At 40.1% G+C, this 24,747-nt stretch overlaps 1 protein-coding gene across 2 annotated transcripts in view; it reads right to left on the reverse strand.

The window, feature by feature from the left end:
* Window positions 1-2,989: 2,989 nt before the first annotated feature.
* LY75 (lymphocyte antigen 75) overlaps window positions 2,990-24,747 on the reverse strand; it is a 50,251-nt gene continuing 28,493 nt past the window's right edge. For both annotated transcript variants that reach the window (XM_081005512.1, XM_081005511.1), the window contains exons 17-35: window positions 24,700-24,735; window positions 23,094-23,269; window positions 22,338-22,402; window positions 21,895-21,971; window positions 21,256-21,392; window positions 20,855-20,960; window positions 19,408-19,568; window positions 18,692-18,821; window positions 17,625-17,851; window positions 16,708-16,876; window positions 15,036-15,200; window positions 12,802-12,924; window positions 10,378-10,572; window positions 10,034-10,254; window positions 9,618-9,792; window positions 8,930-9,094; window positions 8,622-8,738; window positions 7,472-7,639; window positions 2,990-6,688 (exon numbers count right to left, since the gene is read on the reverse strand). In XM_081005512.1, the coding sequence (XP_080861638.1) occupies window positions 6,504-6,688; window positions 7,472-7,639; window positions 8,622-8,738; window positions 8,930-9,094; window positions 9,618-9,792; window positions 10,034-10,254; window positions 10,378-10,572; window positions 12,802-12,924; window positions 15,036-15,200; window positions 16,708-16,876; window positions 17,625-17,851; window positions 18,692-18,821; window positions 19,408-19,568; window positions 20,855-20,960; window positions 21,256-21,392; window positions 21,895-21,971; window positions 22,338-22,402; window positions 23,094-23,269; window positions 24,700-24,735 (2,798 nt within the window). In that variant the 3' untranslated portion in view covers window positions 2,990-6,503. The remainder of the gene's footprint in view (window positions 6,689-7,471; window positions 7,640-8,621; window positions 8,739-8,929; window positions 9,095-9,617; window positions 9,793-10,033; window positions 10,255-10,377; window positions 10,573-12,801; window positions 12,925-15,035; window positions 15,201-16,707; window positions 16,877-17,624; window positions 17,852-18,691; window positions 18,822-19,407; window positions 19,569-20,854; window positions 20,961-21,255; window positions 21,393-21,894; window positions 21,972-22,337; window positions 22,403-23,093; window positions 23,270-24,699; window positions 24,736-24,747) is intronic.

The following is a 24,747-nucleotide window of genomic DNA, read 5'->3' on the forward strand; positions in this document are numbered from 1 at the left end:
TGCAATCAGTACTAATCCACTACTGACTGATCAATTGAATTTTGCACACGGATGCAAAATATAGGAACATTAAATGTCACAGTACTAGTTATAATGAGGTCTTGTTTGTGTGTGATAATATTGGTAATGCCATTTCACCTTTCTACGCAAGACATAATAACAATTGCAAGTTAGGTTAGTTATCTGTTCTTTTTAACCTAAAATTTAAATTACCTTAAAAGTATTTTCCCTGGATGGTAGAGACTTGGCTTGAGTAGGTGTTTGGAAAGTGGGAACTACAAAATGCTTCTTCAGTTAAGTTATATGCAAACTGACCAGTAGAGGGTATCAGTGTTGTTTCCTTAGTACACCAGCAATATGGGAATGCTATGCATTTTTAAATAACAATATACAGAAAACTATCAAAGTAAACTGCTTTGCATTATCATTAATTTCAGTGATAGTAACTATACCTTTGAAATTGATGGAACTTATTTAATATTGACAGGATTAGGATTTCCCATTGGCCCTCTTCCAGTTCTAATAAATGTTTCAACAACACATTTTTCTTACTGGTTCCGCATCTAACCCAGTGTCAAATTTCATTTTGTGCAAGACTCTCTGTAAAGCTGCAAAGACCTCACCACCATCACCTGTTGAAATTTGGCATGGTGGTACTTTTTAACAGCTGCAATCCCTTAGGAACCTTAGAGCAGAACTATGCGATGGCAGCACACCCAGGTCTTAAAATGTGGGTTCCTGCCAAACACCCTGTAAAGCAAAGTATGGAATGAGTTCAAGTGGGAAAGTCCTTGTGAGTGGTGCAGAACCCTTCAATTCCCTCCCTCCAGTCAGTTTTTTTCTCAGCTGCTGTTTGGGACAAGGAAAAAGTTCAGCTGGATGAAAAAAATATTAAGTGGTGTGTGTGTGCATGAGAGAATGAGAGAGAAAGGACAGAATAAATAAAATGGGAAGCTGCCTTACACTGATTCAGGCCACTAGTTCAGCTTTTACACTGACTGGCAGCAGTTCTCCAGGGTTTCAGACAGGAGACTTTTCTAGCCCTATCTTGGAGATGGCAGGAATTAGCAAAGCGGACGCTCTACTTCTGTGCTGCCACCAGCATCAAGTGTCATTGTGCCCTTTTGAGGAAGCTGCAGTGAACACAGTTATTTATAAGTAAACATGCTGATGGTTAGGTTGACAGGCTTTGCAACATGGAAGTTACCGTTTTGCAGCAACGTGGTCTGTTTCGTTTACAATAAAAGTGGGGAGGAAACAACACATCTCCAAAATTTTAACCTCAACTTCTACAATGTTGCCCTTGGCTCCTCAAAGAGCAAGTTAACTTTTCAGGGTATGAGTTCTTTGCACAGCAATTTTAAAAACCAGCTATGGAGAAACAGAATAGGAAGTTCAAAAATTCAGATTATTATTTCAGATAAAATCTTAAACTCAATGCCTTGCCGACTCCTATGTTGTTGTTGTTCTTAGAATTTGTATACCACCCTTCATCCACAGATCTCATCCTACCCACATTTATCAGGAACTCCCATTGGTTTTCAGTTTTTAAAGTGTGTCTTACCTTGTAGCCTAACCATATCAGAGAGGCAACATGTCTCTGATCTGTTGTGTTTTTTGCAATTAGTTTGAATATGCAACTAAAATTGGATTAAGTGCAATGTACTGTAATGTGGTATGTGCATTGCACATGTGGTTCCTTCAAGGGCATAATATGAAAGTGCAGGATGGAAGAAAGAAAAAAAAAAGTCCAGGAAGCAAAGCAGGTCTGCATCTAGTTTAATGCCTAGATGGTAGGCTATCAGGAGACCCCCTAAGTTCCGTAGTGTGGAAGAAAGCCACGAGGAATGGCAATGGCCAAGTTTCAGGTGTGCTTAGAGGAAACAAGATTATCTGGACCCATTTAAGTCTGGCTTCAACTAAAACTGCCTTGGTTGCCCTGGTAAATGACACTGGCCTGGAGCGCAGTAGTGTAATCTTGCTTGTCCTTGATCTGTCATGCCTTTTGGTACCATTGACCACAGTATCCTGGAGGATAGCTTTAATACTCACAAACTTCTAACTTGCATCTATTCACAGACAGGGTATCATCCTCCTGTTGTTTTCTATGTCTGCAAAGGAATCAATTTCCTCAACATAGTAAGTTAAACATAGAATCTCTCTCTCTTGAGCTCCCTAATGCATGCGCTGATGACATGCTGGAAGGCTAGCATCATGAACCTGGAGAGGCAGGGTGCAGGATGGTCTAGCTGATGACCGAAGATATGAGAACGACACAGCTTTAGACCAAGTCAGACCATTGTGGTCCATTTAGCTCAGTGTTGACTACAGTATAAGCTGGTAGTGGCTCTTTGGAGTTTCAGGAAGCAGACATTCCTAGCCCTCCCTGGAAGAGTTCAAAGCAGGTGCTCTACCCCTGAGTGAAAGCATATCCCATAGCACCATTAGCTCTGACTGCATCATAGAACTGGAAGGGACTGCGAGGGTCACCTAGTCCAACCTCCTTGTGGTCCCTTCCAATTCTACAGTTCTATGAAGCAGTTTATTTATTAAGCAGAAGAGGAGGGAGCAAGTCCTCCTGGGCTCTGTCCAGGTGTCTCATCTCACTTGGCAATTATTATTAAGTACAGTCGTACCTTGGGTTTTTGAACAGCTTAGTCCTCAAACATTTTGGCTCCCAAACGCTGCAAACCTGGAAGTGACTCTTCTGGTTTGTGAACTATTTTTGGAAGCTGAACGTCTGACAGGGCTTCCGATTGGCTGCAGGAGCTTACTGCAGCCAATCAGAAGCCACACTTTGGTTTCCGAACGTTTAGGAAGTCGAATGGATTCCACTGGACTTCCAAGGTATGACTATATGGAAGAAGTGGAAGACTAAACAGGCACACAACTTCCTTGCAAGTCAAGTAATTGTTTTGACTGTATTCACCTGCTAATGCCATTTTCCCTTCTTGGGAAAAAAAAGGACAGAAGACACCTCAGAACAAGATTACTTTTTAAAGCTTTATTAACTTGGATGTTTGTGGGTGTGTTTTTTAAATACTGAAGAGTACAAAAACATTTTTAATCAGGTGAAAAGCACTGAAATCAGCTTAAATTATCTCACAAGTACAAATCTAATCACCATTGAAGCTTTCTACTAAATCTACTACAGTATTTCTAAGGCCATGACCCACAGGAAGGTTTTGTTGCGAACTCTCAATACAGATATATTAAGGCATTTGCATTCATTCACATCATGATATTTCCCACAATATCACAGAATAGATATTCCAGAAAAAAACTCAGCACACACAATTAAAAACATAATTAAAAAATTTCTATCAGAATATTATACAAATAAACACTTTGTAGAAACACTGGAATCTTTTGTGCATATTTATCTACATCTTGCATCACTGAATAGCCCTGATAATATATTTAAAATAAACTTTCCATTTTTAGATTCACATCAATAAAGAAGCCCACAAGTGCAAATAGTCATAAATTCAGTAATGCTGAGCACACTTATTTACTGGAAATTGCCCCAAACCCTGGTTACTACTGCACATGCAAAAGAGTACTTAATGGAGTATGCCCTGCGCTGGGAGATACATACGTCTCAATCTTTGCAATATAAAATCTTTTAACATACGGTCACCCATTTGTCTTTCCAGTTTCAGTTCCCTGGTGTGTGGTGTGTATGTTGAATGTAGCCCCCAGTTCTTTTCTGTGCCACCTAGCAGGTGACTGTGCTGTCAAAGATAACTACACCAGTCATCTGTTTGGCACAAGTACCTGTGTGTCAGGGCATACATTAGAAACAGGTTGTGATGCAAATTTTATTAAACAGTGAACAAGCTTCTTCACCATTACTAATTTAGGACTTGGTTATGGGCATTTTATTTATCTAAATATTCTAAATCATGCTTAAAAAAGAAAAAAGAAGACAAAGTGCATTTTTTCTCGTGTGTGTGTGTGTACATGCACACACACACATGCATCACTATCATTCACCAGTCCCTCATGGGCTGTTATAGGCACTATATTAAAGACCTTTCTGCACAAACGTTTTGTGTGCAACAAATGTCCAATTTTTTGCCCGTTCGTTGTACAACAGAAGCAGTTGTGTTATCACAATTTCCAGATATTAAAAGAGGAGCATTTTGTATCTTGGAGATCACAGTCTACCCAAGCTAGCACATTCATTGCTATTGGGACTGCTGTATTGCTGAGGGCACTTGTTGGAGATTGTCTGAGACAGTGTGTGTCCAGTTAAATGTCTCCTCTCCAAAACACAATGTTTTTTTTAAAAGGTGTGCAGAGCCACATACGCGGCCCTCCTTATACATCACACTATCGCCCTCCCTTATTATGTACTGATAAGATTATTATACTGCTGTCACTGAAAAGACACTTGTGGGCAGAAATGCATGAGTAGCACAGTTTAAATGATCCTGCAGAAATGCCCCAGCTGAAGAGATCTATAGTAGGAAGAGACTAGTAGCAGTCCACAAGAGCTAACTGTGAAGTTGGACAAAGGCCTACTCATATATATATATATATATATATATATATATATATATATATCCCCATAGGTGATGTTACACAATCTTGAAAAAAGGGACTCACATGCACGCACACACGCTTCCAAAGGAAAGCTAATAGGGTGGCTTTCATTTTGCTAATTAGAACAAGATTGAGTAGCTACATGATCCTATCTCTATGCATAGTATGCAGAACAATGGATGCTGGGCCAAGGAAAAACAGCCCAGAGCCCTAGGCATCCAATGATTTCCTGCTCTCGTACATGAAGATTTTCTTCATGTATCTGTTAAGGCACCTCTTTTCTATTTGCATATGGAGTGCTTTTGTCTCGTTTATTAAATGGGAATCCTCTACCTATGTGGGATTCTTGGGGGGCTTTTTTGGCCAAAAACCCCCCTAGCATAAAAATAAATTGAGTAGTAAGCCAATTATTTTTTAGTATTATCTTTGACAGCATTCCTTAAGTCAGTAGTATTATCTGAACAATTAGTTAAATATTTCCATGGTACATTTTTATTAAATTAATGGAGTTATACTAATAGAAGCTGTTCCTTTATTTTGGCTAAGAGACAAATATTATGCTACATATTAAATGATATGTGTCTTATAATTACCCCTCTTCTTCTAAAGCTCAGTTAGGGGTTGGCTGCTGTGTTGAGGCCACTTTGATTTGCTCTATGTGACAACTGTCACCACATGGTGAGCCGGTTGTGTGCAGAAGCTTATCACATGAAGCCAGGTGTTCCTACCATGTCATAACATAGAACCAAGAAAAAGACTCTTTGGCGTGTCTTTTAGATGCTAATCAATGGGTTGCATTCGACGAAGACCAACTTAGAGGACACCCACAGAAATTAACGGACCTAAGTAGGGCTAACAATACATACAGCTCAATATGTTTTCTGTATTAGTACAGAACAAAATGAGTACCCCTTTAGAAGTAGCAAAATATGGCAGAGGTAATAAAGACAAATGTCAAACATTATCAACAGGAACCACAATCTTTCTCCAGATTCAACTCTTTATAGACTAGTTAGTACATACTAGGGATGTGAATCTTTCATTTAGCCCTTGGTTTCCATTTGGCTTCTTACATTTGTATGTGTGGGGACGGTATGGCTTATTAAAGTTAAAAATGTTTTCAAAATGCAGGCTGACAAATTGTTGTTATTCTTTTAACTGTTGTAACTAAAAAGCTAACTAAAGAACTGAACCAAAGATGGGAGGGATCTTTGGAACTTTTATTGAAAAAGGTCAACATTTCAAGTTTGTATTAAAAACATTTCAGGTTTCTTTCTTTCTTTAAAACAACCCTTCTGTACCCCAATAGGTTTTAAGTACAGTGGTACCTCGGATTAAGTATTTAATTTGCTCTGGAGGTCTGTTCTTAACCTGAAACTGTTCTTAACCTGAAGCACCACTTTAGCTAATGGGGCCTCCCGCTGCCGCCTCACCACCTGAGCCCGATTTCTGTTCTCATCCTGAAGCAAAGTTCTTAACCAGAAGCACTATTTCTGGGTTAGCGGAGTCTGTAACCTGAAGCGTATGTAACCTGAGGTACCACTGTAAAAGAGTATGGTTGATACAAGTTATTACATTATGTATTTTGCGTCCAGTGAGTCGATTCCAAAAGATTCGCTAGGCATCAATCATACTTCATATAGGAGAGCATGTCCAAAAATCAAAGCATGTCCAAAAATCAGTTTCAGGGTCATATCTCAATGCATGTGCAAATCTTAAAGACCATGGAAAGTGCATAGTCTGATTGGAGTTTAAATCAGTTGGTGAAACACAGTTGACTTTCCCTCCTCCTTTCAAATGTGGGGGGAAAGGTTGCTGTCACACCCTGAACAAAAAATACGATACTGAACCCAGAGGTCAGCATTTACCTGCTACTGAATACATTTGGTATAGGTTTGCCTAACCAAAACCTATAAAATTATGCCTAAACAGCCCAATCCAGCACAAACTGTTCCTCAGTCACCATCTCTGGAAAACATAGTGTCCGTTTCATCTTCGTACAACCCCCGTTCATAGCGTACCGAAGAGAATCCACCCAAATTCAGTCGTTTCTTCTTATACAGGAAGCATATCAATCCAGCAACAAGTGCGACAATAATTAGAATAGCGACAGCTATTGCCCCTCCTACATGATTAGAGACTGTAAGGGAAAAAAAACACCCCAACGTCAGCCATCCGTAACTATTAATTCAGAAGCAACTTGGCTGAAAATCATATATATTATACAGGAGTTGTGCGAGGCTACTTCATGCCAGCTAGCATGCAAAGCATTTCCCTGCCCTTGCTCCTCTCATTTTCAGCAAGAAAAGCCCTTTATTAATTTGACGTGCTCTTTGCATTGAGGAAATATGGGCATTCTCTATTACCTCTGTCCATGTTTGCAGAAGCATAGGGAGCCCCTACACGTTTGCAGGAAAGGAAGGTTTTTGTAGTATTTGCTATGGAATGCCCTAGCGAAGCAATGCTAGAACTAAATCTAAGCTAATCTAAATGCAAATTCTTTGCACGTCAAGGCCCCGAGCCCTCCCCCGTTCTTGAGAATAAATCACACAGGCACCAGGATTTGGGTTAATGGGCGATGCAGGAGGAGGAAGAGAGAGCTTCCTTGGCCCTGGGGCCATTTAAATTGCCCTAGCCATGCCCTCCTGGATGACTGGATTGGTCAGCCAGGGGCCGTGACGCGGCCGGGGACTCCCTGTGATGTGGGGGCATGGGTTTTCTCCTCCTCCATAGATCTCTGTATTTATTATGTGTGTTATTACCTATAGTATTATTAGTGTCATGATGATGATCATCATCTGCATCTTACTGATATAGCAACATCACATACAGTTGCTCCTGATGAGAGACTGGACCCCCCTGCTGACACAATCACAGGCCAGTTTAAAAAGCTACATTATTTTAAAATCAAAATCATACATACCTTGAGGAGCTTTGCAAACAACTCTGCTTTGGAGATTTCTGCAGTCAGTTTTGGACCATGTACCATTTGTTGAAAACACAACGCTACATTTACCATTGGCTTTTTCTTTTCCCTTTTCCCAGTTGACATATTTAATTTCTGAGCCATCAAGCCACTTCATGGATTCAGCTGCAAAACCCCCACAAAAAGTTATTCCTTAACAGCAAAAATGTGCTCCAATTATTACAGTGTGTACAAGCAGCAATAATGTTCAGAGCCAGAAAAGTCTACTAAGCACCAATAGTCAAGAGTCTATTCAGCTTCTAAAAGCTTTAGTGCTGGCAGAAGGATGCAGAGAACTGAGAAGCAGGGAAGCCTAGGAAATAAGGTCTATGGTAGGTATAGAGGAATAGATAGAAAACCATTAGGCAGGAAGAAAAACTGGTAAAATGAACAATCTCTCTATGCCTGCATATGGAGAGCACATGCAGAGCTAGGCATGGATGAAATGATTTGAAATAACCAGGTACATACATCCTTGGCTAATGCCCTCTAGCCTGGCTAATTCTCTTTCTCTGCGCTTTTATTTACAGCATGGAAAATATGCCAAGTTGCAATGCATGTTCTTTGATTTCTATTCATTAAAATTTTGATAATGCACTTGTAGTGCACAGTAAATTTCAGGAGCATAATCCAAATAAAACGTCAGTTTCGCTAAAATCAATGGAAATACGGAATGCAGCTAACTCTCCTTGAAGGACTAACAGATGCCTGACTTCACCTGCCTTGCTTATTATGCCTTGTACAGTACAGTGGTACCTCGGGTTACAGGCATTTCAGGTTACAGACGCATCAGTTTACAGACTCCGCTAACCCAGAAATAGTACCTTGGGTTAAAAACTTTGCTTCAGGATGAAAACAGAAATCGCGCGGCAGCAGCAGGAGGCCCCATTAGCTAAAGTGGTACCTCGGGTTAAGAACAGTTTCAGGTCAAGAACAGACCTCCAGAACGAATTAAGTTCTTAACCTGAGGTACCACTGTATTAGGTTGCAAACCTAATCCCACTCCCTAGGAGCAAGTCCCACTGAATTCAACGGAGCTTACTTCTGAACAGGCACGCTTAGGATTCCAGCCTTAACAGTTATAAGTCACAAGTTATTCACTGCTTACCATTTTCTTGCATTCCAAGCCATACTCTTCCAGTTACAAAATAATGTTCTCGTAAGTGTGTGCTCACAAACTTATTTTCTTCCTCATTTTCTATAGTCAAAAGTGTTGCAGAAGGATCTAAGTGGATAATGTTAGTGGTCAAAAGTGAAAATAACTTCTTGAAAGTTCTCTTTATTAACATTTATGGAAATAATTTAAGGCAACATTTAAAGTAATAACAAAAAAAAATCAACCCTCTATCCAAAATATTCTTAATTATATTATTGTCTCTTTTTTTAGACATAGCATGATGCATAATTTGGACATACCAAGCTTCTTGCAGACTTCTTTAGCTTCTTTCCAATTGTATATGGAGAAATTGTAAAATGCCAAATCAAATGCATAGCAATGCTGTTTATATTGTATCCACTGTGAAGCACTACCAGTAGTTTTTGGGCAGTATGTGGGGTTTTCTGCTTGCTTTGACTGTACTTCTGTGAAAATATACATAACATCATCATCATCATCATCCAAACATCTTGAGGCACTCCTATCATCCATTCAGGTGGTTTAATGGAGCCTCGATAAGCCATTGCCACATAAACACAAACTTACTGTTGGCACACACACACATATATATCTGCTGCTGTGTTGGAGCAATTAAATTTACTGTAAAGGTACAGGACTATGATCCATCGGAGGGCATCCCAGGGAATACAGACCTTTCCCTCTGATGCCTGAGATGGAATTCCAGTTTCTGGGAGAATGCTGTTGCACTCAGATCCTGCTTCGATGTTTCCCATAGGCATCTGGTTGGCCACTGTGAGCATGTGAGCCACTGGCCTGATTCAGCACGGCTATTCTTATATTCTTTGGCCAACAATCCTCAGCATGTTACCAGTAGGACTTGCTTGTAAGGAAATGCTTTTAAGTATAGGGCCAGGGGTTGGGGTGGGATCTGCCCTCATCGTTCTCTTTGGTCTTAGCACCACACTGGAAACATGAATGCAGACTTACTGTTTGAAGGGTAGTAGCAAATAGCACCATCAGCGCCACGCGAGCAATCCAAGCGATTCCAAAACCCTTTAGTGTCCAGTAAGAAACAATTCCCAGGAGAATGTGAATGCTCATATTCCCAGGGCTTGTAGTCAAATGTGCTTCCATCAGACCACTCAAAATCAGAATCGCTTTCCTAGAAAGAGAGCAATTCGATTCCAGTTGAGCAAGTGCAGATGTCACTTTTTGTTTTAGCAAACACTGGGATAAACAGGCAATTATTATTGGACCACAGCACCACCCACGTCCCTATAATGTGTTTAATGTATGAGACAAGTTAAAATATTGCTAACAGAAACTAAAAGCAGGCTCAAAACCTTTAAAGATAACAGCACGGGGATATGGTTGCAAAAGCACATGAAACAGTTCAAACTCACGTTATGATTGGATAAACCAATCCAAAGTGGATATCCATCTCTTTTTACAATATTTTCCAGAAACACTTGCTGCGATTCGCTGTGAACGCTGGCTAAATCGCTGCCATTTCGCTTGCATTCTCTCCATGCATCATACCAGCTGAGCTGTTTTTGAAGGATCCAGTACGTGTTATTTCCATGGGGTAGTTTCTCAGGCAGTGGTGGTTTGTATTCTTTGGGTCCTATTTCAACATTACAACAAGGATAGAAGTTTAGTTTTTTTTAGTTTTAGGCATAAGTAAAAGAAATCAATAATAATACCATAGGCATTTAGAAATTCAATCCAAATTGTAGACATTGCTTACCCATTTCTATTTTACATACAAGGATGCTGTGTAGGCTAAATTGCAGAGGTAACCAGTTGCCACTGTAATTGTACATATCCCAGACACCATCAAGACCAATACCAGCAACAAAATTATTATTCTTTACATAAGGTCTCCCCAGTCTCCAGTTATTGTATGAGAGGTATGTGTTGTCATCCCACTTCAGATTACCATCTGCAGAAATTAAACAAAAGAAGTTTCCATAATGAGTGCTACAGGTTTTATTTAAAAGAGAGGAGTGTGTTGAAATTATCCCACAATGGCTAATGTTAACATTACTCGAAGGTCAGTAATAACCAACACTTGGCTTAGAAATAAAAGGAGGCACCTTTTGCATATGGTCGGGGTTCCTTTACCTTTTGCATATGCTATTTGGATGTGGCCTGGTTTGTTGACGGTATCAACAATTTTTAAAAAAATGTTTTCCCACTTTAGAATTGTTTCTTATAATCAAAATTAAATCCAGAAAAACTATATTAATACACCCACACACCCCAATGCATCTAAATACTCACATAAGCATTCATAACAAACATGAGTTATCCCTTTAAATGGTGCACTGTGAATGCACCAACTGTTGGGATATAGTAGTTCATCTTCCTATAACACCTTTGCTGGCAGAGATATCCAGTATGGAAAACTTTTTCTATTAAAGAAAAATGTTCTCGCTGGAATTGGGCAACAGTATTAATGCTAACATTAATACATTAAACAGCGGGTGGCGCTGAGGGTAAAACCTCAGCGCCTAGGACTTGCGGATCGCATGGTCGGCGGTTCGAATCCCCGCGGCAGGGTGCGCTCCCATCGTTCGGTCCCAGCGCCTGCCAACCTAGCAGTTCGAAAGCACCTCCGGGTGCAAGTAGATAATTAGGGACCGCTTACCAGCGGGAAGGTAAACGGCGTTCCGTGTGCTGCGCTGGCTCGCCAGATGCAGCTTGTCACGCTGGCCACGTGACCCGGGAGTGCCTATAGAGTGAGATGAGCACACAACCCTAGAGTCTGGCAAGACTGGCCCGAACGGGCAGGGTTACCTTTACCTTTACCTTATTAATGCTAACATACGGATTTTCTCTCTACAGATGGTGAAATACACAATTCTACACTTTTATCACTATACCTAACCTGAGGTATCTGGTTTCTGTTACTATTCCATGTTAACTCTTACTTGTTTTATGTTAACATTGTAATAGTTTTATTAGAACCGTTAACAATGGACCGTAATAAAGATTGATTGATTGAATGCCAAGAGGGAAAAATAAATCAAATCAGTATTTTAAAATCTACCTTCAGGTGAAAAAAATGTATTGGGGGGGGGAAATTTTCATAAAGTTATTTCCTCAGAAAATCTGCTGTTTAGTGTTGAATCAAAGCAAATGTCAATCCATGGAAAAGCCAGTTGACGTTTGCTCCAATTCAGCGCTAAAGATCAGATTTTCCTGGAGGAAAGCAGTGGGGGACAAGCAGAAGTCTAAATGAGCCCAATGTTTGTTCCATCTAAATTATTCCTTCTTATCAGGGGAATCTTTGAAGATACTGTGAAACATGGTGAAATAAAATCTATAAAACAGGTGAATAACACTTTGCCCCAACAGCTGCAGTATTCCCACTGCATTAATTCATTAGAAACATTTTTTGTTTACATGAAAGCAGCACAGAAACTCCCTTCTGCAGAACCAGAGTTACAAGTGAAATGAGTGGGCTGAAGTTGTGCAATGAAGGGCCCCAGGAAGGAAACTACCTGTAGGGTTGCCATATTTTGAAGAGTGAAAAAGAGGACAGCTGGCGGGCACATTCTACAATGTCCTTTCAAAATATACAAAAACAAGGGCCTGGTCCTTTCCTGCACCATGCAAAACTCACATAGTATGTATATGTTTTGCACTTGGTTGTCTACTACTGCATATACAACATAAAAAGTAGCCCATGCACCCCCATGCAGAAATGTTACCCCTGAAAAAGAGGACCTGTCCTGGAAAAAGAGGACGTATGGCAACCCTTACTGCCATATTTGAGCAATAATCAAATAACGCTCAAAAGCAGACGCACCAGGAACATTAGGCATTTAGTATTTCTTATCAGATTAAAAATGGCAGGCATGATTAGTGACTTCTGAGCCCCCAAATCTGCATCCAGCATGCATCTTCTTTAGGTTGTCATTAAATTCTACAATAAAAATAAGCTTGAATAAGGAACAAATTATCCAAAGTGCTCTTGAGTAAGCTTAAAGACTCTCACTCATCAACCTGTATTTGACAATTTGAACTCTAATCAAATATAATTCTTTTGTTTTGTTTTTTAAATCCTCATCAATGGCTGTAGACAATGTTACAAGCTTTGGTCTCTTTGTATGTTTAAGAAAGGCATTCATCCTAGCAAGAGGGCTTTACTGAACTTACAACTTACCATCAGCGTCATAAATCAGACCCAACCACAGCCAGCTAGCAAGGCCACTGAAAGAATGGAGCTGCTCAACAACAAAACTATTTTCATCTTCATCCCTGATAGTCAAGAGGGAGGCATTCGTATCTGTTGAAACAATTTTTAAAAGTCAAATCACATAATGGATTTGGCAGGATTTTATAGACAGTTTATGAAATTAATTCAAGGAAGGGGCTACCAAGGTTTAGCTGTTTACCTTAGTTTTTAAACCAAGACAAAATAATAATAATCTTGAATTAGTGACAGAAGTCAGCTGCTCTTTCTTAGGTCTGGATGTACAGAGGTCATGGTACATGGAAAAGCATAGAGAGGGGTGAGGAACCTTTGGCCTACTAGGTGCTGTTGGGCTCAAGGGAGACAAGCCTGGTGGCTATAGTAGAGCAGCAGCAATAGCCTCTCTCCAGTAGGGTTGTCACTGCTTCCTGGGAAGGGTGAAGTGGTGGTGAAGCAGGGTTGTGTGGATGCACGGCAGAATCAACCCAGCGCTCTCTTCAGTACACCCAGAAAGTAGTCAATGTCTCACTTTTCCTGGTAAGCGGCATTGACCCTGTTTGCAGGAGGTTGTTGCTATGGCTCCACCCCACTGATGAACTGATCCTGGTTGGACCACAGCTCCCATCATCCCCATCCATTGGCCATGGCTGGTTGGGTCTAATAGGAATTGTAGTCCAACATCTGGAGGGCACCACAATGGCTATCTCTCGTGAAGGCTCTGCAGTGTGTGAAATGGGAACTCCATATTGGGCATCATTAGGAAATGGACTGTAATACTCTTTCCTATAAATGAGAGATTGTCTAGTGATCTGGTTGACGCATTACACACACATATCACAGAGCAGAACACTTTCCATATACAGTGAAGGTAAAGCATTTGGAGCTTTTCAGTAAAGGGGGGAAAAGTTGAGTGAGGGGAAATATGACAGAGGTTTATAAAATTATACATGGTGTGCAGTGGAGATAATTTTTCTTCCTCTCCCATACTTTTAGGGTCATCCAATGAAACTAAACTATAGTAGATTCAGGACAAACTAAGAGAAAGCAAATCTTCACACAATTAACATATGGCATTGACAGCCATAAGATGTAGTATAATGGCTGTTTGATTATATGGCTTTAAAACAGCATTAGACAAATTAATGTAAGATGGCAGTAGCAGCTGAGAGATACTTATCTACAGTAGGTAAACAGAACATCTAAGCTCAGAAGGTGGTATAGCTTTCAATACCAATTGCTAATGGCAACAGCAGGGAATGTTCATGGTCCAGCAGAACTCAAAATGCTTTTTTTTTTTTTAACTACAAAACTGCATTTACTTTTTAAATGCTTTTTTTGTAAGAAGCCTACACACTGGAATCTTTTTTTCCTGGATGCCCTTCTAGAAGGTCAAGAGAAGCTTCTTTTAAAAGACATAATTTCTCTTAAACTTAATCTAGATACGAAAGAGGTCCAACATAGTTCCCATTAACACATTGTAAATCTAGATAGCCAAGAGATGTTTTTATTGCAATGCTTTTCTAAGTCTGCGGTGAGCAGAGTGCAAGCAAGGCCAGAGAGAACCACATATATAATACAAGTCTCCAGTGACATACAATCCTTACCTTGGAGTAAGCCCAATGAACTCAATGAGGCTTCTTTCTGAGCAAACATACAGGATTGCATTGTAAAATCTGCACAGCTATGTAGATAATTCTGTGCCTGTTCACAGATATGATCCCTGCTTATTTCCTTTGACTAATGAAGTACAGTGGTACCTCGGGTTACATACGCTTCAGGTTACATACGCTTCAGGTTACAGACTCCGCTAACCCAGAAATAGTACCTCGGGTTAAGAACTTTGGATGAGAACAGAAATCGTGCTCCGGCAGCGCAGCAACAGCAGGAGGCCCCATTAGCTAAAGTGGTGCTTCAGGTTAAGAACAGTTTCAGGTTAAGAACAGACCTCCGGAACGAAATAAGTACTTAACCCAAAGTACCACTGTACAACTATGTGAAGAAACAGTGGTAACATGGAAGCAACTGCAGCGTTCCCAAGACTGCAGTTCTAAGGGGGTGAGGGGAGAAGAGGCTGTTTTAGTGGAAATTATTACTCATGTACCCTTATGGAGGAAACAAGCAGAGTCCTCTCAGATCTGAAAAAAAATGATTCAAAAGTTATGAACACAGAAATACAAAACAAATTTTAAACAGAAACTTCTTACTCATCATCCTGCATAAATGGTGGGCCTCATCTGACTTCAATCCTTTCCATCTGTCTTTTGCTATCATGAATGAATAACAACTGTTTCGAAATGGCATCCATGGGGTATTCTTAATCTTGTGTGGACATTTAATAAAGTCAAATACCTCAGGTTTTTCAGTTTCAACTAAAAAAGAAAGAAAAAGAAGGTACATTTTTTAAAGGCACTTCATATTTACTCAAATCAAAATTAGTTGGTCTAGAAAGCAACTTGAAGGAGGTAAGGAAAATATAAACAATCCATTTAGTAGATCAGTACTGATAGTGTGGAGAACATGGAGCAAAACTCTGGCCCCTGACCATTCACCACTGGTCCTGTTCTTGGATCACGACAGCTTTCAGGCGCAAATATAAATAGCAACAGTTCAAGGATTGGGGGAATGTAGGCATTTACACAACCCGTCACCTGCTTCCCAGAGGGAAAGCAATTTCCAAAGAGGACCTGCAAGGTTAATTAAAAGGGACTCATACTACCTGGTTTCAGGTAGCTCAGGCTCATTCTTTTGCACTTCCATTTGGTGCGCAGGGGAGACAGCCTACATACACTTACCTTGTTTGAATCATTATGTGGCAGGCCAAGCATATGACTTGAAGGATGCTGCTCCCCAAATATACAGCAATCTATTAGATCATGAGGCAGGGGTTGCTATAGGCCTTCAGAATGTATGGGAATCAGATTTGGGCCACCCAACTGAAGATCACAAATGGGAGGGTATCTGGGCTACCCCCTGCTCAAAACAATTTCTGCTTGCTTACAGGAGGCCTCGTTCAAGACCATCTTCCGATGGCACTGGACGCCAGTCAGGCTGGCAAGGGCTGTGAAAAACCTGGTTCATGTTTGGTGGGAATGTCCCAACGTTAAAAACTTTTGGAGTAGAGTGTTCTCCATTATACCCTCAATTACAGGCCAATCCCTTTCTCCAAATCCTGCCTTCTTTGGACATAGACTTATAGACTCCACCCTGTGCCACAGAGAACTAGTAGGCTTCTTACTGACCGCAGCACGATTAGTGATGGCTCAGCAATGGAAGAACCAGACTGAAATACCCCATAACATATGGGAAAGTAATATCTGGGTTGTAGGAATGTTTGAGCGTCTCACCAGACACAGGAGGGCAAGTATAATGAATAGAGACATTTTCCAAGACACACGGGCTCCTTTCTTTAACTATGTTAATGACCAAAATCAAGATCTTCTTATACCAACCACTCAATATTGTCAGTGGAGGAGTTACGTTAAGTAATATTTTGCATGTTGAACGTGTAAGTGTATGTCTAGAGACAATGGATATAACAAACATCCTTAGATGTACTGCTGGATTTTAATGGTTATTAAAAAAAATTAAAAACTTTTTTTAAAAAAAGAATATAATAAAATGTTTTCATTGGTTTATTTCAATGTATCTAAAAGCATTCTCAAAGCAGTAGCATATATTTTACGTAGTAACTGTAAAAGCAGGTGACAGCAAAGGTTGCAGGGTTTTTAGCTGGGGCAATCAAAATAAGATCCACTATTTGATTATTGATCCAAAACCCTAAAATGTATTTTATATAATTGACTTTTTATTTCTATTCTTTGTATATAGTATTGTTGTTTTACTGCTGATGCAAATAAAAGATTCATTCAAACCTACTTGCTGAAAGGTAGCAAATTGCTCCTGGCTTTTGCGTATAGCAGTCAGATGTTTTCCAAAGTCCATCTCTGTCCAAATATACACATTCATCAAGTAAATCTTCGTCTTCTTTGGACCACTGACTAAAGCTAATGTGCTTTCTGTCAGCCCAGTGATAATGAATCCCATCCTGGTGGCATAACCATAAAGGAAAAAGGCTTGCATTATGAAGATCAAAGACAAGTAAAAGCAATTCCTCGATGGTAAAACATCTGCTTGGCGTTCAGAAGGTCTAAGGTCCAATCTCCAGCATCTTCACGTAAGGGTGGGAGAAGACCCCTGACTAAAGCCCTGGAGTGCCACTGCCCGTCAGTGTGAACAGTACAGTGTCAGATGGGCCAATGGTCTGACTCAATATAAGGTAGCTTCTCGTGTTCAATATGATTCAATGGGTACTGCTAATCTTCAATACAAGAACTCCAAGTTCAAATCCTAAATGCATTTCATGTACCAGTTTTGTTTAAGGTCTGCTTAAAGCAGAACAAAGCAATACCAGAATCTGAGTATATTTGTTGACCCACCCAGGGAGATATATCCGCTTGTAATTTGTGTGTGTTGTTACTTTTGCAGGTTAACTCTAGTGATTCTCAAGAAAGTTGGGCGTGCTTTGCCAACCCTCCCCCCACCACAATGATTTCAGGGGGACTGAACGGACTTTACTTTCTAATTAATGTGCTGTGCTCATTCTATATAACACAGCTATTTATTTGTATATTAGGCTTTTAAAACATATATTCACAAGACATGTTGCTGCCACAGACAAAAGCGGCAGCAAAGGTCTGTCATTTTACCCCATCGTTTAATATAGCTCAGTAGGTTTTCCCCAAACCCTCTTATTCGAATGACATATTTTGAATTGGTTCAGAAACAAGCCTTACATCTTCGCTGGAGAGTCCAATCCACAGTGGGTAATTATAACGGGCAGCCTGCATAGCAAGAAAAGCCTGATGGTATTGTCCTGTGATGCTAACCAGCTGCATATTATTCTGCAGGCACTCCTGTTGTGCATCATGCCATGTCAGGTTCTTCAGAATTATGGTGTATGTGACATTTAGATAGTTCACGGTGACATTAAGCACTTGCTGTGTCTGGTTTTCTGCCTCATCTAATGAAAGAACAAAATAGTTGAGCAAGAGAAATGGTATCATTCGTCTAACAGTCTGATTTTTAGAAGAAAAAAAACACTTCACCTAGGTCTTGGGCAGATTTTGTTTTAAACTGTTAAAAGGTATTATACCCATGGTCTAAACCACTGAGCTTTGGGCTTGCCCATCAAAAGGTAGGGGTTCGAATCCCCGCGACGGGGTGAGCTCCCGTTGCTCAGTCCCAGCTCCTGCCAACCTTGCAGTTCGAAAGCACGCCAAAAAGTGCAAGTAGATAAATAGGTACCGCTTTGGTGGGAAGGTAAATGGCGTTTCTGTGCGCTACTCTGGTTTTGCCAGAAGCGGCTTAGTCATGCTGGCCCCATGACCCAGAAAAACTGTCTGCGGACAAACGCCGGCTCCCTCGGCCTGTAAAGCGAGATGAGTGCCGCAACCCCAGAGTTGTCTGAGACTGGACTTAACTGTCAGGGGTACTTTACCTTTTTTTAAAACCCATGTTGTTTATAATATTCTCAGTGAGGTAGTAAGATTAGAACTGCAACAATTAGTTGAGCAATCACTTAGAGGTCAAACAATCAAAAAACACATTGATCAACTAAAAGATTGCCCTTGATTGATCAATATTTTGTTTTATAAAAAAAGCGAATATTATAAAAACTGCAGCTGACACAGGCACCATTTTAAGTAGTATTCCTCACTGTGTGTGAGAGAAAGTAAAACGACCTCTCCTAAAATGAAACCTCCTGTGACACATTCCATACACCATTTAATAATGAAACTACTGTGCATTAAGTTTTAATAATATTTTGTCTCAAATGCAAATTTACTATTCTCAGACTTACCTGACTTCATCTGACATATGGCCAGAGTTTGAATACTGGCACAGGAAGTGAAATTCCAAGTTCCAGCATACGGTGATTTTGGATTGTTGAGCAAAACACCACACTGGTTATTCGCCTCATCATCAAAAAACTGAAAAGCAAACAAACCAAGAAGGCCGAGTAATAGTAGATTAGCATACAGTGGTACCTCGGGTTACAGACACTTCAGGTTACAGATTCCGCTAACCCGGAAGTAGTACCTCAGATTGAGAACTTTACGTCAGGATGAGAACGGAAATCGCAGGGTGGCGGGGCGGCAGCAGCAGCGGGAGGCCCCATTAGCTAAAGTGGTACCTCAGGTTAAGAATGGACCTCCAGAACGAATTAAGTTCTTAACCCGAGGTACTACTGTATTTCATTAAACAGGGGTGGGGAACCTCTGATCCATGGGCCAAATTTGGCCCAAAAGGGGTCCCAAGTTGACCCGCCTGCGTTGGATGTGAGGTCAGGTGTGGGGAAGGAAACAACATGGTTACAAAGGAACAACTGGGAGCTTGCCATGAGATCCCAACTGTTCCTTTGCTAGAGCTGACTGGCAGTGGCAGAGTGCCTACAGTAGCATGGAACGGTTTATATTGAAACTGCTGTTGAAAATGGGAGTCTTCCCCATTTTAGCAGTGCTTAATTCACTTATAATGAAAAGCCTACAATGGAGAAAAACCCCTCCAATGACTCACATCATGCTCAATTTTCCTTAGTCTTCCATGCAGCAATGGATGGAAGTTGGAATATGCCAACTCACTGCCATCTGTCCACCTGTTTTCACGTGTACGGATCTCAAAGTGCAAACCAATCCAAATATTTGGGGGCTTACCAGGAAGCAAGGACGTTATGAAATCTGTTGGCAAAAAAAAAAAAAAAAAAAAAAAAAAAAGTATTTGCACATTGGATTGGGTAGACAGGGTAAATATTCCAAACTTGACTGCATAAGGTAATGCAACTTCTACTTCTGTTAAATTTACAGCATTTTGTGGGCTGTAAATAATCTTATTTAGACAATACACCCCAAAGGCTAATTGGCGCAATATCGGCAATTTGGCAGCTAGAAATGGAAGCAATCTTTAGTTTGCTTTGATGGCTTTCCTCCTCCACTTCCATCCCTTAAGATCATTTTGGGCAATACTTGATCTGCATTTATATGAGACTCAAGTTCCTTCTGAAGCTTAGACGTTGCATCCAAAGAACATCTCCAACATTTTGGGGCCTGATTTTGCAAATTTGTAGTAATAGGTAAGGGCAGACTAGATCACTCTCAATTTCTTCTACCTTGGATAACATCCACCTCTTCTCTTTGCCAAGTCATGGAGAGCTGCCGTATCATGCCACTAATACATAATTCCCAAGGCTGGTGGTCTTCCTTCCTTTGCCAATTTTATGAAAAATGGATGCTGAGTGAACGTGATTGGCTCAAGAACACACAGTGAGTAACATAGCTGAGTAGATACATAGCTAAATCCACATTGTCCAGAATTTCTCTCTCTCTCTCTCTCTCTCTCTCTCTCTCTTTCACACACACACACACACACACACACACACACACACAGACACAAAGGATGGACAAATCTGTCAATTTTAACTTCCCTCAGTTTTTCATTTTCTAGTATTCTGTTCAACTTGCCACATTTCTGCATTAGTTAGTTTGCTTTAAAAAAAAATAAATGCATCCACACACAAAAAAAATCCCCAGCATTTTAATGTGCACTTCTCCCAATATACAGATTTTTACAAGCAGTTCTCCCTATCGCAACCTATTTTTGCATGTTACACAAAAGTTGTGCGTAATTTCCCCTAATATATGCATTTAGTTTAGTTTGAGAAATAAATTGTAACATTCAGCTAAGTGCTAAGCGTATCTGCGTTTTGGCTTTAGGAAGCGTGAATTAGGCACGATCACATTAAAATGCGAGCTGAATGGATTTCTGCCCACCTCCCTAATATATCACGCAGATAGGTGGCAGATTCAAGGAGTGGGAAGTATTCACTTGCATTTCCACAACAGTTTTTAGCAAATCTGTAAGAAAACTGGTACCTACCATATCCGCAGAAACAAAAAAATTATCAATGCACAGTGTTTTATAAAAGAGAACCACACTTTATAAGAAGTATCAAATGTTATCACTTTACCTTGTTCAGTTTGGCTTGTGATTGATGGAAGAGAACCTCCCAAACTGTGACAATGTTCGTCTGCCTCCTGAAACTTAAAATCCTTAGGGGGTACCATGCGGTAACACTGTAAGAAGATTTTATTATAAACACTCTGTCTAAAGTATGTGGATTTCACATTAGCTTTTATGATTAAGGGGAAATTTACAGAGCAGAACTAAATCAAAGGGGGAAAACACCTTACAAAAATATTTTATTTGCAGGTGAAGGTCAGTATTATTTATTTATTTACTTTTTATTTATTAGATTTCTATACCACCCTTCATCAAAAGATCTCCAGGTGGTTCACAAGAAAACTACAGTTTTGCAAATACTCATCAAGTTTTGGAGATTCTTATAAGGCACTTTCTAATAAATATTACCTTATCCATAAAAACAAGCCAATTTTCGCGACACTTCCTGCGAGTTGGTTTATAACCAGGGTCGTGCTTCTCCAATAGCGATGCATTGTATTTCTCACAGATGAAGGGGAGTTTTGTACTGCAGCTTATCGTGCTGTCTGCAGGAATCACAGACACATATATGTATTTATCTATGCTTATAGTCATACTGCATTTACTGTGTATTATTTCCACAAATTCTGAAAGGCAAAGGACTGGACATCAAAGTAGGGTCCGGATACAACTATAAACTCTGAATGCCATACTGTAGGGTGGTCATCTGCAAAAGAGGAAAGGATTTCTTCAACTTTAATAGCTGTGTAGATGGGAGACTGTCGTGCAAGCTGAACTGCTGAAATTCCCTCTTCTACACAGCTATTAGGAGCCTGGACCTCTTTTGCAGATGGCCACCCACAAGACATCCACAAACAGGCACCGCCAGCTGAATGTTTTGTTGCCTTTAACATCCAGAACAGCTCTCCAACTCCATAAAACTACTTTATTAGAAGTAGTGCAGCTTCTAATAAAAAGTCTAAAGGAGAACTTTTTCTTTAAGACTGAAAGTTTGGGGGGAGAATAGTATCTTAGCATTGTTTAAAATAAAAAAATTAAACAGCTTACCTCTGTACCAACTTTGATAAGAAATATGCCAACAATTCCTGTAGTATCGTTCATGGTAGTATGAAAATACTGAAAACCTAGGCGCAATGAAGAACTGAATTATTTCAGATTTGACCTCTTGGTGCATGTAAATATTTATCATCATTGATTAGCTTGCTCGTTTCTTTTTCATGTGTCCTACTGCACAAGAGATTTGTGGACTCACTGAAGAAAGGACCAAAATGGAGCTGGCATCTTAATTTTTGTAGCTACAGAGCACAGCTGCCAAATTCTGAGGTTTCTGCTGCAGCGCTTACGTGTTTATTATATGTAAGAAATCCTGAGCCTCAAAGCTCAAGTATCTTGACCTATGACCATAACACGTTCATCATTACTAGATCATATTCATTAAGTGAATGGCAAAAGTATTTCAGACACATATAGACTCTGATAGTTCTACGTACAGTGAATGGTAGCGACTTGCAGGAGCTGTGTGTTTCAGCCACCAACTTTGTCTTTCGTCCGATAACTGCAAAAACAAAAAGGAGATGCATTAGCATCAAATGCCATGTTACATCTCAACCTAAGTATCAGAAAAGTGTAGAATCCGGTATAAATTCTATATAAAGTCTATATACCCTAAATACACTAAAAAGTGTTACCATGCAAACTAAAGGCAGATAATTTTTAAGCCTTCTCCCTCAGGTATTCAGTAGATCCTAGTTTTTAATAAAACAGTCCCAAGAGCATTTCCAATGCCACAGTAATAAAAGCAAGTGTGAGACTTACAGGCAGGTTTCTTGGTGCAGTTTTTTAAATAGAGCTTTCTCCTGCATTTCAGAAACTAATGTTTTCAAGTCAAGCCCTGTTTTGCCTGCAGTATGGGGAGAAGGATTGCTCCCACTTTTTACTCTGAAATTCCATATCATCAATGAGAATTAGGCATGCTCTGGATTACCCTTTACTCTGTACCCTTCCTAGTACTAGAGGAAAAGCTGGGGAAGAAGGATAAGAGAAGAACATTTTTTCATTGGATGCAGGAAAAACACTTTTGCTATATATGCTGTCAGACAAAGGTATCCTACTTCTCACAGGCTTTTCCTGAACAGCTTATAGCAACAACAAGAGAATGTGTTTTTTTGTTTTGTTTTTTAAAAACCCTATTTTGGCACGGACATTTTCACAACAAAATATATCCAAGAGACAAAGAAATAAATTACATTTGCAATCCTGTTTAGAATTCCCGTTAGTGCAGTGAAAGAGGCCACAGACGCCAAATCACTTCCATTATTAGAACAGTACAGAGCAGCTTCTTGAAAGCTCAAGTGCTTATTTGGCACAAACCAAAATTCAGACCCATCAATATTCAGTACTGGTCCCTGAAGTCCATCTCCATCTACAAAAGAAAGAAAGAAAAAGAATGCCATACACCTAAGTTTAAACTATATGAAACATTGCAGGCACACACAACCCCACCTCCAATTTCACAATGTTATCTAGTAGTGGTAGATGAACTATTGTAACAATGAAGTGAATTAACAGTTATCTAAAAAATACTGTGCATTATTGCAGGAAACTCTGCAACATCATTATTATATTTCTAGATCACCCTTCATCTGGCAATTGTAGGGCAGCCAAGCAACCATAGATAAAAGTCAACATAAAATCCCCCCCAAACCCCCAGTAAATATGAGCATATGCTTCCCCATGGGCAATGCTCCAACACATTCACTGCAGCAATGCTGAGTCATTGCTGACCCAACACAAAACTAAGCAAAGTAACAAATGAGTCCCTCTAAAAATTTTTCCAGTTTCTGATGTTGTGCTCAGACACATTGTCCCCCAAAGTATGATATGAGAACAGCATTGTCTGTGGAGGCCTCAATAGCTGCAAGGCAAACAGAAGGATCACATTCATCTTGTGGGGAGGAATAGACCAAAGGAGTATGTATGATCTCCATGAAAGTCAAATGAAGATACCTTTAAATCAGGGATGGGGAACCTTTGACATTCAAGATGATGTTGGGAGTCACAAGTACCTTCTTTCCTGACCATGCTGATGGAAGCAGTAATCCTACAACATGTGGAAGGTCGTAGGTTCCCTATCCCTGCCTTAAGTTGATCAGCAAATGATCAAGGACAGCAATTTTATGAGCGATACATTTTGGAGATTGTATGTCAGTGGCTAATAAGATAGTTGTGACCTACAGAACAGCGGCAGTTCAACATATTTGAGACAGCACTTTGCTTTTATGTTCCATTGTGACGTTTAAGTGCTCTCTTAAATTAACCATCCATGGATTAATGAAGACAGAGAGACACTCACTGATTTTTCTTCAACGTCACTTGCTATTTTCCCTGAAGATTTGCCAAATTTAAGTTTCTATATAAAGTACTGTAAGATTATTTCAGGTTTCAGTCGGCTTTTGGATTTAGGCCCATGATTCAACAGGGAACAAGTAAGGTATCAGTCCAAGAGCTGCTCTGCTTGTGTTTGAGTAAGTTGTTCAGAGTGCGAAGCCAAGCCTGAGTCAGCAGTTATGTAAGATGAGATGGGATTCATTGGATTCTTTCCGTCATCTGCCCACTGCTGGGCTGGGGGCCACAGTACACCCTCAGGCAAACTGAAGCAGTGGTACTGCAGAATAGCAGAGAGCAGGCTAACAACTCGCTCTGCTTGCAGGCTGCATTAAAGGTAATGAAAATAAGATAGCTGGGGGTCCAAGTTGCTAGAGGCTGTGTTCAAGATCACTGGCACTTTTGGAGACCTATATGTGGCTAGCACCTTTATCAATGATGTGTAGGAAGCCTAAGTTGTTCGCTTACCTGGTTTGTACCACTCTGGTGTCTTTGGAGTACGACCTGTGGATGAGA

The sequence above is a fragment of the Podarcis pityusensis genome (genome assembly GCF_964106645.2).
Source record: "Podarcis pityusensis genome assembly, chromosome: 1".
In the NCBI taxonomy this organism is placed as follows: domain Eukaryota; kingdom Metazoa; phylum Chordata; class Lepidosauria; order Squamata; family Lacertidae; genus Podarcis; species Podarcis pityusensis.